At 42.3% G+C, this 18,790-nt stretch overlaps 1 protein-coding gene across 3 annotated transcripts in view; it reads left to right on the top strand.

Moving 5' to 3' along the window:
* Positions 1-257: 257 nt before the first annotated feature.
* The window catches only part of hectd1 (HECT domain containing 1), a 38,606-nt gene continuing 20,073 nt past the window's right edge, over positions 258-18,790 (top strand). For all 3 annotated transcript variants that reach the window (XM_037694948.1, XM_037694947.1, XM_037694946.1), the window contains exons 1-24: positions 258-502; positions 4,682-4,809; positions 5,547-5,696; positions 5,786-6,020; positions 6,102-6,329; positions 7,910-8,191; positions 8,271-8,541; positions 9,762-9,838; positions 10,264-10,362; positions 10,528-10,642; positions 10,816-10,990; positions 11,085-11,223; positions 11,481-11,651; positions 12,000-12,222; positions 12,854-13,117; positions 13,191-13,402; positions 13,486-13,632; positions 16,427-16,521; positions 16,652-16,757; positions 16,831-16,965; positions 17,050-17,189; positions 17,920-18,132; positions 18,243-18,353; positions 18,434-18,600. In XM_037694948.1, the coding sequence (XP_037550876.1) occupies positions 5,557-5,696; positions 5,786-6,020; positions 6,102-6,329; positions 7,910-8,191; positions 8,271-8,541; positions 9,762-9,838; positions 10,264-10,362; positions 10,528-10,642; positions 10,816-10,990; positions 11,085-11,223; positions 11,481-11,651; positions 12,000-12,222; positions 12,854-13,117; positions 13,191-13,402; positions 13,486-13,632; positions 16,427-16,521; positions 16,652-16,757; positions 16,831-16,965; positions 17,050-17,189; positions 17,920-18,132; positions 18,243-18,353; positions 18,434-18,600 (3,745 nt within the window). In that variant the 5' untranslated portion in view covers positions 258-502; positions 4,682-4,809; positions 5,547-5,556. The remainder of the gene's footprint in view (positions 503-4,681; positions 4,810-5,546; positions 5,697-5,785; positions 6,021-6,101; positions 6,330-7,909; positions 8,192-8,270; positions 8,542-9,761; positions 9,839-10,263; positions 10,363-10,527; positions 10,643-10,815; positions 10,991-11,084; positions 11,224-11,480; positions 11,652-11,999; positions 12,223-12,853; positions 13,118-13,190; positions 13,403-13,485; positions 13,633-16,426; positions 16,522-16,651; positions 16,758-16,830; positions 16,966-17,049; positions 17,190-17,919; positions 18,133-18,242; positions 18,354-18,433; positions 18,601-18,790) is intronic.

Below are 18,790 nucleotides of genomic sequence, written 5' to 3'. Positions count from 1 at the left end.
ACACTTAAATTGAAACCTAATAAAACACATCTAGATGCATGCTCAATAATCCAGGTAGATAAATAATAAAAAACAGATTACCAAGGTCTTACCAAAAGACCATGAAACTTAATGTATTTAAAATAATTCAACTTGCATTAATAACTTGGTTCCTGAAAGGTGCGAGTAGCTGTTTTGATGGATGATGACGCGTGCTTTCATGGGGTCGAACACTGGTATTTCCGAGCTCTGGGGGTGTTCCTGAATGCGACACACAAAGCTCATCAGCGCTCGCGTTCAGTCGGGTCTGCTGATTGCTGCTACCGGCCCGTCGACTCTCATCTCCTGCGACCCACTCTGGAAAAATGGGCCTTTGTTGATTTTTTACCCCGGACACCAACCACACAAACGGCTCCTAACCATCTTATTTTGGATGCCAAAGATTGAAGTTCACATCGCTTCTTTAACGACGAAAAAACTTCGCCCTGACGGCGAGGAGCAGCCTGGGCCCTTGTCGCATATGGTGAGTGTCCGCCGTTGCGCTACGGCCTCTCGGCTCTCTCGGAACTCGAGGCCCGAGGCTCCCGTCTGTGGTTGTAGGCCGCGGGTATTGCCCGAGTGGACACTAGTGGGCCATTTAAACGGTTTATACAAAGTTGGGTTGTGTTTCTTAAACCATAACACGGTCGTAGTAGTTAATCAGTGGCTTTATACGCAGTTGTTATCAACACGTTGATGGTTTAGATTAGCTAGCTTTCAGCTAACATTAGTTAGCCGGTAAACACAACATTTGTCATTATTCAAGCCTCTGGGTCCAGTGAGGGGTCTGCTCGAGGCATTTTCTTACAAATCCGCCCTGTTTTATTAATGTATGTGAAACGATAATTAATAATAAGTGAATTATTATAAAGCTCTTAGTGTCGATACAAACTTTGTACCAGGCTACACAGCTAACATCCCTTTTCTTATCCTCTTAGATTGATTGTGTCTGATGAAATAATCAGGGTTCCGTATGCCTCCACTACTGTAGTCCTTGTTTTAAAGCCTCACGACATTCACTGTATGTCACGACTTATTGACTGTATTTTAAGCTTAAACTTCAAATCAGAGGTTAAAGACGCCGGGTTAAAAAAAGAGAAAGACAGCAAAAAAGTGAAGACGAAGGGGATTAGGTGCTTATTTCGTCATTTCTGTGATAAACTGATGTAACACGATGTTATTTAAAAGCTGTAACTCGGAATGCCTCCAACCTAGTATTGATTTGATCATGACTACCTGGTGTTATTTACATTCAGAGAGGCTGTTAAATAGATTAATTGCTTGTTTGCTACTTAAAATTAAAATTTTAGATCATCGTGTTATTTAACAATTACAGAGCCTTTCAGTAAAATTATAAAGTTTTATGGGTTTCTGTTAGGACAGAATAAAAATAATAATTTGGCATTAATCAGGTTTTAAAACAAAAGTAGCATTGCTGCCTTGCGTGCCTACATTTTTAAAGGAAGCCGGCTTGAGATAAGTTGTATAGTTGTTCAAACTATCCGATGGGGATTACTCTCAACTACCACCACACCCAAGTTTAGCCCCGTCTGCAAAACTGCCTTGTTTGTGTTTTGATATGGTTGATTGGCTGTGGCAGTCATTTAAGTTAAGTCAGTCATAGATGTAAACCCAATGGCTTAGTCATGAAAATTATTTTAGTGGTTCATGGAATATTTTACTAACAGACACACAAAAATGGACTCAGGATTGCCTGCCTTTCTTAAAGTTTCTGCCAATAATGGAAAATACGTTTCTGGGAATAATGAAAAACAAATGATGGAGGAGGCTCTTAAATATTTACACTTTGGCCATCACGTACCCATACCTTTTTGTGGGTACAAAAATGAACAGTCTGCTTGGTGTTTTTGTACTTTAACTTAATGTGACCTACATCCTACTCACCTTTGGATACACTGTATCTTTTATTAGTTGTTTGTAATTTGTGTTGGACCATCATTGTCACACAGACCACCTCGTCCTCAGTTTGAATCTGAATATGTGCAACTGGTTCTTCTTTTAGCTGAAGATAAAATGTTCTTCCTCTTTTTTACAATGTATTTTTGCTTGTGGTGCTTGGATTTTGTAATCTCTGTCAAACACACTCAAACTTTTTATTAATTTGTTTTAATCTTATTTTGAATTGTATTAACATTAAATTTTTCCACAAGTTGTTATATATTTTTAACAATTCTTGGGCAAATCAACTAAAACATCTCATTTAAGAATAAAAACAATGGTTTTTTTTTTTAAGTAAAAGAAGAAAGTAAACATCATCTGTGTGTGACAAAATAAATAAAATCGACATACAGTGCCTTGCGAAAGTATTCGGCCCTCTTGAACTTTTCAACCTTTTGCCACATTTCAGGCTTCAAACATAAAGATATAAAAGTTTATTTTTTTGTGAAGATTCAACAACAAGTGGGACACAATCGTGAAGTGGAATTAAATTTATTGGATGTGTCAAACTTTTATAACAAATAAAAAACTGAAAAGTGGGGCGTGCAATATTATTCAGCCTCTACTTTCAGTGCAGCAAACTCACTCCAGAAGTTCAGTGAGGATCTGTGAATGATCCAATGTTGTCCCAAATGACTGATGATGATAAATAGAATCCACCTGTGTGTAATCAAGTCTCCGTATAAATGCACCTGCTCTGTGATAGTCTCAGGGTTCTGTTCAAAGCGCAGAGAGCATCATGAAGACCAAGGAACACACCAGGCAGGTCTGAGATACTGTTGTGGAGAAGTTTAAAGATGGATTTGGATGCATAAAGATTTCCCAAGCTTTAAACATCCCAAGGAGCACTGTGCAAGCAATCATACTGAAATGGAAGGAGTATGAGACCACTGCAAATCTACCAAGACCCGGCCGTCCCTCTAAACTTTCATCTGGAACAAGGAGAAGACTGATCAGAGATGCAGCCAAGAGGCCCATGATCACTCTGGATGAACTGCAGAGATCTACAGCTGAGGTGGGAGAGTCTGTCCATAGGAGAACAATCAGTCGTACACTGCACAAATCTGGCCTTTCTGGAAGAGTGGCAAGAAGAAAGCCATTTCTCAAAGATATCCATAAAAAGTGTTGTTTAAAGTTTGTCACAAGCACCTGGGAGACACACCAAACATGTGGAAGAAGGTGCTCTGGTCACATGAAACCAAAATCCAACTGTTTGGCCACAATGCAAAACGATATGTTTGGTGTAAAAGCAACACAGCTCATCACCCTGAACACACCATCCCCACTGTCAAACATGGTGGTGGCAGCGTCATGGTTTGGGCCTGCTTTTCATCAGCAGGGACAGGGAAGATGGTCAGAATTGATGGGAAGATGGATGGGGCCAAATACAGGACCATTCTGGAAGAAAACCTGTTTGAGTCTGCAAGAGACCTGAGACTGGGACGGAGATTTATCTTCCAACAAGACCTGAATCCAATCCAGAATCTGTGGAAAGAGCTGAAGAATGCTGTTCACAAACGCTCTCCATCCAACCTCACTGAGCTCGAGCTGTTTTGCAAAGAAGAATGGGCAAGAATTTCAGTCTCCATGTGCAAAACTGATAGAGACAAACCCCAAGAGACTTGCAGCTGGAACTGCAGCAAAAGGCGGCGCTACAAAGTATTAACGCAAGGGGGCCCAATAATATTGCACGCCCCACTTTTCAGTTTATTATTTGTTAAAAAAGTTTGACACATCCAATAAATTTCATTCCACTTCACAATTGTGTCCCACTTGTTGTTGATTCTTCACAAAAAATTAAAATTGTACATCTTTGTTTAAAGCCTGAAATGTGGCAGAAGGTTGAAAAGTTCAAGGGGGGGCGAATACTTTCACAAGGCACTGTAACATAAGGTCAAAAGAAACGGCTTTTAAAAGTTTGACGTTGCTTTGCTTCTGAGCATCAAATAAAAAACTTGTACTGATTACAACAGATGCTGTGTATAAACCCCAGTGCTAAAATACATGTTTAGTTAAATGAAGAATTTACTTTCTTCATTTTTGGGCTTGTTTGTGAGGCTTGATCTTAAGTTTATTAATATAACTTTAATTATTGCAATTCTTCTTTTCTAGCAGATGGTTCAGATTATCCTGTGTGTCGCTTAGTGCTTCAGATTAAGACATCGTCTCTGTCCAGTCATGGATTCAGAGGAAGTCGGCAGCTTGGTTTCAGTGAACTCCACCACAACTATTATTAGCTGGACTTTGTGGAAAGTTTACTGGACCCAACGCTATCAGCTGTGTGGCGGAGTTGCTCACAGTTGATGCTTTTTTCCCACCAGGTGTTGTTGATCAGAAGCCGTGAAATAAAAAAAGTAATGCTGTCAGTTTGTGGCTGAATTATATTTGTATTGACTGTACTCACAGTTTTAAACTAAATGTTGGCTGTTTTCAGTTTTATCAAGAGAAAACGCTACATGTTGCTGTATGCTGCATGTTGGTGGGGACCGTAGTGTTCTCTTTGTGTCACGGTGAAATGATGCATGTACACTCTGTACAAGCACAAAAAACCGCTGTCACAAAACTATTCATCATCATAAAGTGTTGTAGGAACTTCATCCGTCATGCTGTCAAAGTATTCAAAGACTTGTTTTTTGTGCTTGTTCTGCAGCTTATGTGCTGGTCCTTTTTTTTTAAAAATTTTGTTTGCTGATATTCCTCCCAGAAACCTGATTTACGGCCCGGACCCAAATCTTCCAGAAGTGTCGTCCTCTCCCTCCACCCGGTTGATTGGATGAGTACCGAACAGTGAGCCGACACAGAGCCAGACAGGGCAGCCAACAGGGGAGCCAGGTGAGGCTTTATTAAAAAACTAAATAAAGGTCTTTGTTTAATTTTAATTAGTTTTTATACATATTTTTAAGTAACCGTTAAACTAATTTAAAATAGGATAAATGACATTTTCTTAAAAGTAGTGTGAACATTGAGCACTTCATGACAGCTGAAGTTTAAAAGAAGCTGTGATTAAGTTGTTAAATCTTAAAGACGCAAAACTTGAGCTGAAAGGAGATGAACGCGAGCCGAAGGAAGCAGGATACGAGCTCAACTGTACTTAATGTATTTATATGGAAAAATAATAGAAAATATTAAAAGTTTCTTGTGTTGGAGGGATCTAAATCTTTCAGCTGCTCCCCTCAGTTTTCTCTGCAGCAGTTAATCAGCCTCCATCTCCCAGCATCCTCCTGTGTTCCACCAAACCTCTGCAGATCCTCCTTCACCCCATCCATGAACCTCCTTTGTAGTTTTGTTTATCTGCTTCCTGTCAGCTCCATATTTAACATCCTTGATTGAATATGTCCATTGTCCCCCTGGACAGTTTCAAAGCCTTTTATTTATTTATTTATTTATTTATTTATTTTTATTCTGTCTCCAACCTGAGTTGTCCCTCTGGATTCTCCAGCCATGACCAGAATAAGTCAGAACATAGCCTCTTTCAAAGTTAGCTTGCAGCAATGTAGAAATCTGCGGGTTTTATTTTAGGTCACGTCTTGTTATCAAACCATAGTTTTTGTGTGTGCTTATGTCTTTAGGCTAGCCATCATGGCCGATGTGGACCCAGACACCTTGCTGGAATGGCTACAGATGGGTCAGGGCGATGAGCGCGACATGCAGCTCATCGCCCTGGAGCAGCTGTGCATGTTGCTGCTCATGTCTGACAACGTGGACCGCTGCTTTGAGACGTGAGTTTTTATCGCTTTATCCAAGTAATCATATTCCGCTGGTAAAGTGCAACCCCAGAGCTCAGACCAATCCGTCCTCGTCTTATCAGGTGTCCCCCTCGGACATTCCTCCCAGCACTCTGTAAGATCTTCCTGGATGAGAGCGCTCCAGATAATGTGCTGGAGGTAACGGCTCGAGCAATCACATACTACCTGGATGTGTCGGCTGAGTGTACCCGAAGGATTGTGGGGGTGGACGGGGCCATCAAGGCGCTGTGCAACCGTTTGGTGGTGGTGGAGCTAAACAACAGGACCAGCAGAGACCTGGCTGAGCAGTGTGTGAAGGTAACTGGTCATTAGGAGGACATGTGACCTCTCCAAAATGGGGGTGCAAATTTAGGTTTTAACCTATTCTTTTACGTGCAGGTGCTGGAGCTGATCTGTACCAGAGAGTCTGGTGCGGTCTTTGAGGCTGGAGGTCTGAACTGTGTGTTGAGTTTCATTAGAGATAGCGGCCACCTGGTCCACAAAGACACACTACACTCTGCCATGGCCGTCGTCTCTCGCCTCTGCAGCAAGATGGAGCCTCAAGACTCGTCTCTGGAGACCTGCGTTGAGTCTTTGTCCAGTCTTCTCAAACATGAAGACCACCAGGTAACGTCACAGCAGGTGTAGAAGTCTCCTAAAAGCCAGTAATTTGTTGTTGTACTGCTTTCAGCTGCTTAACTCATTATCTAGCTGCTGCAGTTTTTGTTTTGAAACTTCACCTGTAAAAACTGGTAGATGTTCACTACAAGTTGTTATTGTCTAACAAGGTTAAGTCGGGTCCAATGGACGGATTCTTCTTGTTGAAACATTTTGTCTTTTGTCCAAAGACCTTCAGTCTGAGGCGCTGCAACAAACTCTGGCCCTGTTTACACGAGAACAACCTCTGGAAACGCTAGTTTTTTTTTTTTCTGTGTTTATTGGGGGTAATAAATAAAAAAAGAACGGGTTTACACGAAAACGCTGTAGTTTACGTGTCAGTCGGGTTGCCAGATAAAAAATTACGAACAATTGTACCGTCGCTTTAAATTTTTTACCTAATATTTGTATTTTGACCTAAACTCATATTTGTTGAGTAAGTGTGTTGTAATATGAGGTGTATGATGTCCGGTGAACATGCAAATATAAAAGGAGGGGGGTAAATAAGACATTTTAAATTTATCTGGCAACCCTGATGCTGGGCTCAGCTGTATTCATCGGGCATGCAGTGTCTGCATGATCACAGTTAAACTGGTGAACACACAAACGTCTCTTTGGACCCTGGATTTTATTAGTTTTGCTCTTAGAGACTGAAAAAGGGTGAGTTGCACAACAAACACTCTGCTCTCTGCCATTTATTGAAACTGTTCGTACGGAAACACTGCAGCCGCCTGTAGTGCGCATGTGTGACTTCATGTGGAACATTTTGCACCTCAGTGAGGGGTTCACTTGAAAATCTTCATTCTGAGACATGGATCGGTTTCAGAGAGAACGAGGACTATTGTCGTGTAAATGAACAGCCAAACCTCAGCAGGAAGGCTGCGGTTTCACTCAAAAAAACACGTTGTGTAAACGGGGCCTCAGTCATAAATAGCACCTTCTCACAGTGGATCAACTGGTTTGCTGCTGACAGACAGAACTAGCATTTCACATGTAGGCCAGTGGTTGCTCTTTCTGGGATGAAGATGTGCACATTCTTGATTCTTAGAGTGAAGGAAGCCATCTTTGTGAAGAGAACCCATCCGTCATTAAACGTGTGGGGGTCTCCGTGTTCAACCATCCCCCTCTTACAATGCTGTTATTGACGGTATCACTCAGCCCTCAGTGAATAACAAGCGGCCATCGGGACACTAATTAGCAATTGTTAGGATGATTGTCCTTTAACATGTGAATAGCTACCGGTAGTTCTGGCTGTCAGCAGCAAACTGGTTGATCCGCAGTGAGGAGGTGATGTTTATGAGTTTGTTGCCTCAGACTGAAGAAGTCTTTTTGATAAAAGACAAAATGTTTCAACAAAGCTAAGTCAGGTCCTCTGGACACATTTACTCTTTGTTATATTTTTCTACCTGGATTACTGAGCATGCATCAGGACAAGTTATTGTGTTTAGTGTTTGGATGTACAGTAACTGTTGTGTGTGACTGTAATAAAAAAAAAAGTATTTTCTTTTTATTCATAATTTAGTTAAACTTGACTCCCTCCTTTCGTTCAGGTGTCAGACGGGGCTTTGCGCTGCTTCGCCTCTTTGGCTGATCGCTTCACACGCCGAGGGGTAGACCCCGCCCCTTTAGCTAAACATGGCCTGACAGAGGAGCTGTTGTCCCGCATGGCGGCCGCTGGTGGCACAGTATCGGGTTCTACCTCCTCTTGTAAGCCGGGTCGACCTTCCACCGGAGCCACCCCCTCTGCTGCGGACTCCAAACTGAGCAACCAGGTGTCGACCATAGTCAGCCTGCTGTCCACTCTGTGCCGAGGGTCACCGCTGGTCACACATGTAGGTCCACTCTACGAAAACAGAAAATCATCGGTTCTTTTTGTTGTCCGGTTTGTACCAACGTCTTTCTCATGTTCAGGACTTGCTGCGTTCGGCTCTGCCCGACTCAATGGAGTCTGCACTGGGGGGAGATGAGCGCTGCGTGCTCGACACCATGCGGCTGGTGGATCTCCTGCTGGTGCTCCTGTTCGAGGGTCGGAAGGCGTTGCCAAAGTCCACAGCGGGGTCGGCGGGTCGAATCCCCGGCCTGCGACGTCTGGACAGCTCAGGAGAGAGGTCACACCGACAGCTGATCGACTGTATCCGCAGCAAGGACACCGATGCTCTGATCGACGCCATCGATACTGGAGGTGAGGGGAATAAAACTGCGCTACCCATGAGCCTCTCTGGTGTAGTATCAAAACACGACAACTGCAGCAAAAACTTTGTGTATGAATTTTTTGTGTGAATTCATCATTCACTGAATTTTTATTCACCAAAATGTTCAGATGAGTCCTTTGAGTTTAGGTTTTTGTAACTTTTCTTAAGATTTTACTTTTTATTTATTTATTTTAGCAGTTGTTTTTCCTGTTTGTTGTTTTTAGCTAGCTTTCTACTAGTACTAGCATTTAGCAACTTTTAGGTTTTTTGCAGCCAGCCGCTAGCTGGTAGGTTTTACAACCGTTTACAACTGAAGCCTTTTTCTTCTGTATCTTTTAGCTTATATTCTGGTACTTTTTAATTTTAACAACTTCCTTTGAGCTAATTTCATAATTCATCACTCAGCTTTCCTTTTAGTTATCTGCTTAAAGACCCAGTAACAGATGAGCAGAAATACATATCGGATTGTTTTACTTTTTACTGTTTTACACTCAAAATGATCTACACTCTGCTAATTTAGGTCTACTCTCCTGAACTAAACTAGTAAACTACCAAAAATGTACAACAAATTTCTTAAATTCACTTTTTACAAGCAGCTAGCAGCAGGTGTTTGATTTGTCATTTTAAATGACCAAGATCTGTAATTTAAAGTCTAAGCTAAATATTTTTTTAAAAATCTGCTTCAATGACTTGTTTTCTCAAAATGGAGCCAGAGGAGTGATTCCAGACTTGTCTCTCACTGCAGTTCTGTTGTAGAGCCTCCAGCCGCAAGTCTGATTTGAATATTTAGACTTTTTGTGCTGAGCTGCAGAAAACGAGTGACATTCTTCCTGCTAATTCCTCTCCAAGACGCCTTTACTTTTTATATTTAATAGGCTCGGTTCAGATAAGATCTCTGTTGTGGTGGTTTAGTTCTAATAACTCAAAAGGAAAAAAATATATAAACGTCAGCGGGGAAAATTAAACCATCGAGTCCTCCTTCTGATCGTGAACCCCCCTGGATCTCAGTTTCACTAAAAGCACCAATTAAAAGATCAGGCTGAAATCTTTAGTTGTGTAATCAGACGTTAAGCCTGGTAAATGCAGCATATTGCTTTTTCACCGACCATGTTAAGCTTTAATTAACTTTATTAACAACATTTGGTTAATAACAATGTCCTCCTCATATCTGTCGAGAGATAATGTCCGTCTTTGTGTTGTTTTCCTACAGCTTTTGAGGTGAACTTCATGGATGATGTTGGACAAACGCTGCTCAACTGGGCTTCAGCTTTTGGCACACAGGAGATGGTAAAACAAAAAATCATACAGAAATTGTTTAAGTAAAAAAAAATATATATATTTTCTTCCCCCACATTACATTATTATGTAATAATAATATAACATAACCCATAATTACATTGGGAGTTTTTCACATTCATTGAAAACGTTTTAACTGGCCTAAATTATCCAACTTTTAAGTTGGATAATTAACTTTTGAATCAAGTAGTTTATATTCTAGATTTATTAATTTGTATGTTTTTGTGCCTCGGTAGGAAAATAAACCACTGACAATATGATAAACAACAATAAATTTGTCATTTTTTTATCCTTTTACAGAAACTTAGGCACCAGTGTTTCTCTAAAACAAACTATTTGTTGTTTATACACCTGCTACTCAAATCCATTTCTGTTTCTCCTTTTAAGTCTGAATCAACGGGTGCTTGTTGTTCCAGGTGGAGTTTCTATGTGAGCGGGGTGCTGATGTCAACAGAGGTCAGAGGTCGTCCTCGCTACACTACGCTGCCTGTTTTGGACGTCCACAGGTAGCCAAGGTAAGCTGCACTGGAGCGTCTGATTAGATTAAAATAAAATTTCCTCCCGTTATATTTTGACTTAAATGTTCCTCACTTGGTGCAATGTTTATTCATTATTTTTTAAAACTTGGCTACATATTTAGTTTCCTTGGTAACGTGTGCATTTTGTGTACGTGTGGACAGACCCTGCTGCGGCACGGAGCTAACCCGGACCTGAGAGACGAGGACGGAAAGACACCTCTGGACAAAGCCAGGGAGAGAGGACACAGTGAAGTTGTGGCTATACTGCAGTCACCAGGTCAGTTAGTTAACCAATACTAGTAACTCATGCCTGGTTGACCTGCCATCCTGCGTATTAAAGTTTTAAACAAGGATCTTGAGTGGTCTGTTGGCATTCTAGTAATGTGTTGGGGTGACTCCGTTTGGTTTCCAAAGTAAAAAAAACAAAACAATTTAACCTGTTTGTTTCAGGAGACTGGATGTGTCCAGTGAACAAGAGCGATGACAAGAGAAAGAAAGACGCCAGCAAGGAGGAGGAGGAGGGCAGCGAGCCTAAAGGAGACCCAGAAATGGCTCCTTTATACTTGAAGAGACTTCTCCCTGTTTTTGCACAAACTTTCCAGCATACGATGCTGCCTTCTATTAGGTAAATTACTTTTCTCACCGATGATTTTGATTTATTTCTAGAAAACGCACTGATAACTTGGTCATGCATTGTGGGTTCATTTTATTTTTTTTAGGAAAGCCAGCCTGGCTCTGATCAGAAAGATGGTTCACTACAGCAGTGAAGTTCTGCTGAGGGAGGTGTGTGACAGCGAGACGGGACATAACCTGCCCACGGTCCTGGTAGAGATCACCGCCACTGTCCTTGACCAAGAGGTACTCTTTAATGAACCAATGAGAAGTGTGTCGACGTATACAGGGTTTAAATTGGGTTCTGGCAAAGTAGACTAAGTTGTGGTTATTGATGTATTCCAGCTTTGTTCGCATGAAATGTATTAATAAAAATCCACAACCATGGAGTACTTATTTTGCAACAAAGAAATCTCTCCTGTGCACAGTGTTTCAGTATCGGGACTGAAGAAAAAGCGCACGAGACGACACATTTATGGCCTTTCTTGTTCCTTATCCGTCAGGATGATGACGACGGCCACCTCCTGGCTCTGCAGATCATCAGGGATCTTGTAGATAAAGGTGGAGATGTTTTCCTCGACCAGCTGGCTCGACTGGGTGTCATCAACAAGGTGTCAACTCTGGCTGGACCGGTGTCTGACGACGAGAACGAGGACGAGGCAAAACCTGACAAGGTAATTGCACGTCGGCAGTACCTTTTCAACCCCACCCAGGTTCTGCAAAACGATTAATGTTTCTCATTTACACACATTCCTTTATACGTTTTACATATTCAGCCCTCTTACAGATCACTCATACATCAGTAAGTTATCGGGGGGGGGGAGTGGATACAGTGTCTTGGACACTGGGTTTTTACAGAAGCATCAAAGTTCTTCTTTTTTTCAGTTTGGCAATTTGTAAAATAGTAAATCTCAGTAACAAATATTTGGCATTTATGAGAAATACTAAATTAATTTTTGTCTGCATTTTAAAACATGATTAAAAAGCATCTAACAAAACATCGTTTGTTGGTTCTTCTGCAGGAGGACGACGTGCAGGAGGACGCTAAGGAAGTCCATCAGGGTAAGCCGTACCACTGGAAGGACTGGTCCATCATCAGAGGCAGGGACTGTCTCTACATCTGGTCAGACGCGGCAGCTCTCGAGCTCTCCAACGGCTCCAACGGATGGTTCAGGTTCATCCTCGACGGGAAGTTGGCCACCATGTACTCCAGCGGGAGCCCGGAGGGCGGTTCGGACAGCTCAGGTGTGTTGTAGTTACTGATCTGAAGCCGGGGGGGGGGTCCACAAACACCAAACCTGAAGTTTTAGAAGTTCTACTCTGAAATTACATGAAAACACAAGCCAGTAAATGAAAATAGATCAATAAAAGTGTACATTCAAGCCTCATGACGTATGCTAAGGTTTTAAACAAAATGACCCTGACTCAGTCTATCACAGACTGGTTTTAAATTCTGGAGCAGCAAGGACCACTTCTGGTCTGCAGGCCTTCGTTTAGACCTCTTGGAACTTTTCATGGCCACACATTTATCAGTGTTTGAAACTGGAGTTATGTTGAAGTTTTTATTAAACAGTTACAGAGTAAAGATGCTCACTTGGGTAAAAGTGCTGCCAAAATCACCAAGCTCATTTGAGCAGGATTCATTCAGCTGTTTTTATTCTCTTTTCCATCAAATCTGTTCAAACATTCATTCAGAATTTGGATGTTTTTATAATCCGGGGTCAATCAGAACCCAGCCTTTTGTCTGATCCTGCTGAGGAATCTAAACTAGAGTTTCCTCTGCAGTTCTAGATGGACCTGCAGGTCAGCTCTGATGCATCTAAAATATAATCTGATGGTTCTGGTTTTAATGAGTGGTTCGTCTTGGGTTCTGCAGAGTCTCGCAGCGAGTTCTTGGAGAAGCTGCAGCGGGCGAGAAGCCAGGTGAAACCAGTAACAACCAGTCAGCCCATCCTCTCCATCGTCAGTCCCACAAAGCTGACAGTCGGCAACTGGTCTCTAACGTGTCTAAAAGAGGGAGAGATCGCCATCCACAACTCCGACGGGCAGCAGGCCACCATCCTGAAGGAGGACCTGCCCGGCTTTGTGTTCGAGTCGAACAGAGGAACCAAACACTCGTTCACCGCAGAGACCTCACTGGGTGGGTGTCGGGATGCAGAAATAATTCAGGGAAAGGAGACGATCTCCTTTTAACCAAACTTGTCTTGGAACAGGCTCTGAGTTCGTGACGGGCTGGACCGGGAAGCGAGGCAGGAAGCTGAAGTCAAAGCTAGAGAAGACGAAGCAGAAGGTGAAGAGCATGGCGAGGGAACTGTACGACGACCACTTCAAAGCTGTGGAGAGCATGCCCAGAGGTGTGGTGGTCACCCTGAGAAACATCTCCACGCAGCTGGAGTCAGCCTGGGAGCTGCACACCAACCGACAGGTACGGAAACATTCACAGAGACAGACCTGGGCACAATTACTGCAGTAATAAAGAGAAAATATTTGTGCTTGTGACCCTGGCAGTGTCTTGAAGTGGAGAACACGTGGAGGGACTTGATGAAAACCGCTCTGGAGAACATGATTGTAGTTTTGAAGGATGAAAACACGATTTCACCGTATGAAATGTGCAGCAGCGGCCTTGTCCAGGCTCTGTTCACGGCCCTCAGCAATGTGAGTATCTAAACCCTCAAATAATGCCTTCGATAAGTTACCCTAAAGAAAAGCTGTGCCACTTGAAATGAGTTACTATAAATGCTAGAAAAGCTCAGCAGAGAAAAACAAATGACCGTAAACTGAAGTAAAGTTACACCGCGTAAAATAAGTTCCTGTAAATACATATGTAACTCAAAACATCCATCTTGTTTTTGTTTGTGTGATTTTTGAGTACAAAATTCAACAGCAAAAAATAAATACTGTATTTTTCAGCCTATAAGTCTTTTTTTTTTTTTTGTTGCATAATTTACATCCCTGTAGGCTGAAGCGACATATTTATGGATTTTTTTTCCCATATTTATAAACCAATTTTTGGCTTAGATGACTGTTTTCATTCATTCTGACTGGGGAAAAAATGAGCAGTACCATTTTCAGCCACTAGATGGCAACAGATTAGTAGTAGCTGTAAGGCATGCCGTTGTATCACGTAATAGGTAAGCGTGGCTATAATGACAAATTCCAAAAAGTTCAAGACAAAAACCACTGGACTTTATTATACTTTATTGTTTTTGTCTTGACCTTTTTTGAATTGACCATGTCCTGGATGACTGAGAATCTTCACCAGCTATTAATGACGCAATCGGCTTGCCATAATCTGCTTGGAGCAACCATCAAACCAGTTTCATTTTGCTCCACCGCCCCGGTGAAATGCAGCTAATTTGACCATTTAAAGTGCATTTTATTAAGTAAAAGTTCAACTGAGACGCACATTTGCTATAATTTAAACCATACAAATAATTGTTTGAGGTGCTTTTTCTTGTTAAATTTCGAAGAAACAAGCAGCGCTCCTCCTTCCTTTTTTCCTCCCTCTGCGCACTCCCAGAGCACCGAGGCAGCAAATACAGCTGTTTGACAGTTAGTCCTTTTATTAAGCAAACGTTAGACTGAGACACACCTTTTAATATAATTTTGCGCCAACAAATAATTGTTTTTAGGTGGTTATCTTGTTAAATTCTGAAGAAATGCAGAGGCTCGTCCCTCTGCGCGTGTCCTCCGCTTCCGCGAATCGGGTTTTAAAATACAGATGAGTTGACTGTCAAAGTGCATTTATTGAGAAAAGGGTAGACTGAGACACACCTTTACTATAATTTCGAGCAAACAAATAATTGTTTTTAAGTGTAAATCTTGTTAAATTCTTGTTAAAGTCCTCCTGTGCACGCTCCCACAGCCGCCATTTGGCAGCTCATCGTTTTTTGGCACAACACCGGCCCATATAACAAACGCGACGTGTCAGCGGTGACGCATAACAGATGCGACATATACACTTCGGCAAAGTGACATATTTATGGATTTTTCCATTTATTTAGACATATTTGGACTGATGCGACTTAGTGGGCGATGCTAAGGGTACGGCGGAAAATACGGTACTTGTCTGGTATAAAATCTATGATTATCAAACTATTTTAAAAGTTCATCTTCAGTTTCAGACTGGACAGAAAATGTTATCTTTCCTGACAGGCAGTTTAAATTTTTAGAAAAAGATGGTATTACTTATGAGCCAGGCACCAAAACAAGCACCACCTCAAAACTACTGGTAGGTAGTTGTAGAGGTTGAGAGTAACTTTCCCTGCAGAAAATAAGCGATTCCAAACTGTTTCTGTCCCGTTGGCTCGACTCGGTGATGTGTCCAGCTGCAGGGCCTGCGTCGTGTCCAAAGACGTCTCTAAGAATGTCAGTTTGTCGAAATAAATAAAGTGTATCCTTGTCCAAAAGGATAATATCCATCTGCATGTCACAGTTTCAGATCTGTGGTTGTCTTGAGCAGCAGGTCGTTACCCTCGAGGTTTGGCCCGAGTTATACGAGCAGAGTTGCAGCTTTATCTTTGTGTTTTGCTGTACAGGATCTCTGGGAACTCGTGTCATTGGTTCCTACTTTGTCACGCTGCGAGACGATCCCACCCCCCTAAGTGCTTCTTTGATTTTATTCAAAGTGGCTTTAAGAGCAGCTAGTCCTCTGAAACGGCTCTGCTGTTTGTGACAGAGGCCTGGGGGCCAGCTGGAGCTACTGCCCGCTTTTTATCTTAGTAGCTCTCTCTGCAGATTTCTGCATCTCCTTGTCTCGACACTCTTGGATGAAGACAGGGAGTTGCCCTCTTTACTGTAGACACCAGGAGTCCACGAATTGATTATAATCTGGCACCAGAACCACACAGTTTGTTTATACTGCGTCACAAATGACCCTCAACTAGTCATTGTTTTAACAGCTATCAGATGTCAAACGGGAGATTCACATTTTATCTCTTCAGAAACTTTTAGACAGAACCATCAAAGTGAAGTCAGGTCCTCTGGACGGTTTCTTTTTGTTCAGATGTTTCGTTTTTCATTTATAAGACTTCATCAGTCCGAGGAGCTGCAACAAACTCAGTCTTATAAACAGCATCTTCACATAGTGGGTCAACCAGTTTGATGGTTGTCTGATGGTTTCTGGAGTCCGTCCTCTCCCCCACAGACACTGAGGCAGGTTTTTTCAGGGAACACCTCTCAGAACCCTGAGGTGTCCAACAATACTTGTTCTTTAAAAGATCTGGTACAATAATGAAGCATCAGTATTATTTCCTGCAAACTAGCGTGCATAGGAGAACCTCTTTTTTTTTTATTATTATCTTTGAGGTAAATCTGGACTGTAGATCAAAGCTGTTGCTTTGTTTGTTGCTCACTATCTTTTAACATGATATGAGCGTAGTGTGGTACGGTCTTTCCAGAGCCTATAATTGTGATCTAAATTTTTGTTGTTGTTGTTGTAATCCTGCAGAGCGCAGAACTGGATGTGAAGCATGACTGTAAGCCTTTAATGGAGAGGATCAATGTCTTTAAGGCAGCTTTCAGCGAGAACGAAGATAATGAAAGGTAATTAAAATGAACTTGGACATGTTGGGTAACATCTTTTCATTCAGTTTGTTTTTATTAATCTATCTGTTCTGGGTTAAACAGAATGATTACAGCTGGTGATGAGTTCTGTGTGTTTTTATATGTGCAGCCGACCAGCTGTTGCCTTAGTCCGGAAACTGATAGCTGTCCTGGAGTCGATTGAACGTCTACCTCTGCATCTTTACGACACCCCAGGATCCTCGTACAACCTGCAGGTGAGTCACTGTCCTCCTGATCTTTGATTTTCACTCAAGCCTTCATGTATTCTCACAACTGCCGATGTTACAGATTTTGACGAGGCGGCTGCGATTCCGTCTGGAGCGAGCGCCGGGGGAGACGGCTCTGATCGACCGGACAGGTCGCATGTTGAAGATGGAACCTCTGGCTACCGTGGAGTCTCTGGAGCAGTACCTTCTGAAGATGGTAAACTGAAAAGCTGGGGGGGAAAGAACCTCTTTTGTTCAACTAATATACTTAAACTTTTCTCTCCTCCGCTTCCTCGTCCAGGTAGCAAAGCAGTGGTACGACTTTGAGCGCTCATCGTTCGTTTTTGTGAGGAAACTGAGAGAAGGACAGAGCTTCATATTCAGACATCAACACGACTTCGATGAGAACGGCATCATCTACTGGGTTGGAACCAACGCCAAGTAAGACCAGAGACTGCAACCAGATATGAAACTTAGTATTTGACTGTTTAGGCTGAATACTTTTAGGAAACAATGTGGAGATTTAAAATGTTATGTCATTAAGCATTTTCTGTCTGTATTGCTTGTCTTAAGCCAGTTTGCTACAAGAGGTCCCTGAACTTCTGAGCTCTGATGCTTATTGATGTCTGATAAGTAAATGTTGAGCTAAGAAAAGGTCCAATGTGACTGGTTCAGATTTTAGGAAGCCAGTAGGTTGTCGGATCAGCTTAGGTTGTGAAGATTGTCACAGTAGAAGGGAAAGAGTCCAGCAGAACCTGATCGAGGCTCAGGATGAGCGGCCATCTGTCTCAGCTAATCTATTTCCCTGTTGTTGCATAATTAGGTGCCCCAGGAAGCACAGCATTCATGCCACAGTTGGATGGCTGTTGCTATTTAATTAAATAAAACCGTAAATTTGTTGCATCATGGGGCATTCTTGAGGCATTTTCTGTAAACTACAAATTCCTGATGAATTGACACTGGGAGTTTGCGAACCATTTGTGTGACGTGCAAATGAGTCTTGAGTCCAATCAGACTGCAACTGAAATTATTATTTTTCACAATTTTAGTCACCAGCTACTCCCCAAACTTCAGCAGCGAGGTGAAATACTGGCTTCAGTAAGAGTGTTTAGTGAAGACGTGATGTAAACTGTTAGATGTTCAGGTTCGATCTGAGTTTTCTTCCCCTCAGGACGGCCTATGAGTGGGTGAATCCCGCAGCTTATGGCCTGGTGGTGGTGACCTCTTCAGAGGGGCGTAGCCTCCCGTACGGGCGGCTGGAGGACATCCTGAGTCGAGATAGCTCCGCCCTCAACTGCCACACCAACGATGACAAGAACGCGTGGTTCGCTGTCGACCTCGGACTCTGGGTCATTCCGTCGGCGTACACTCTGAGACATGCGAGGTATAAATCACACACCAGAGCCTCGTTTGACCTTTTATTAGAAAGAGTTATTATTTGAAACATGAAAATAATCTTTTTGCACATTCTTTTTTTGCTTCCTCCTCCTTCAGGGGTTATGGTCGCTCTGCATTGAGAAACTGGGTTTTTCAGGTGTCAAAGGATGGTCAGAACTGGTCCACTCTCTACACCCATATAGATGATGGCAGTCTCAATGAGCCAGGGTACAGTCTCTAATCTTTAATTCAGATCCATGTTTATAAATGAATATTTAGTGAGTTTTAACACAGGTCTGTGTTCACAGCTCGACTGCCACGTGGCCTCTGGACCCGTCCAAAGATGAGAAGCAGGGCTGGAGACATATCAGGATTAAACAGATGGGGAAGAACGCCAGCGGTCAGACCCACTACCTGTCTCTGTCTGGACTCGAGCTGTACGGCACAGTCACTGCTGTTTGTGAGGACCAGTTAGGTGAGAAAACACTTCAGTCTGAAGGGAAGTTATCTCCCTACATCTCAGGGATTATGGGCATGCTTTAGGGATTAGTAAAGTTGTATTTTTGGACAGAAAATATAAATGTTTAAGAGAGGGGTAAAGGAAGCCATCTTTGTCAAATTAATAAAATACCACTGTTGGAGAAGGTCTCAGGTTTCACCTTTTA

This window comes from Nematolebias whitei, chromosome 21 (genome assembly GCF_014905685.2).
Source record: "Nematolebias whitei isolate Nwh7 chromosome 21, NemWhi1, whole genome shotgun sequence".
NCBI classification, from domain to species: Eukaryota; Metazoa; Chordata; class Actinopteri; order Cyprinodontiformes; family Rivulidae; genus Nematolebias; species Nematolebias whitei.
The sequence above is the reverse complement of the archived record's forward strand: the minus strand, read 5'-3'. Positions and strand labels throughout refer to the sequence as shown.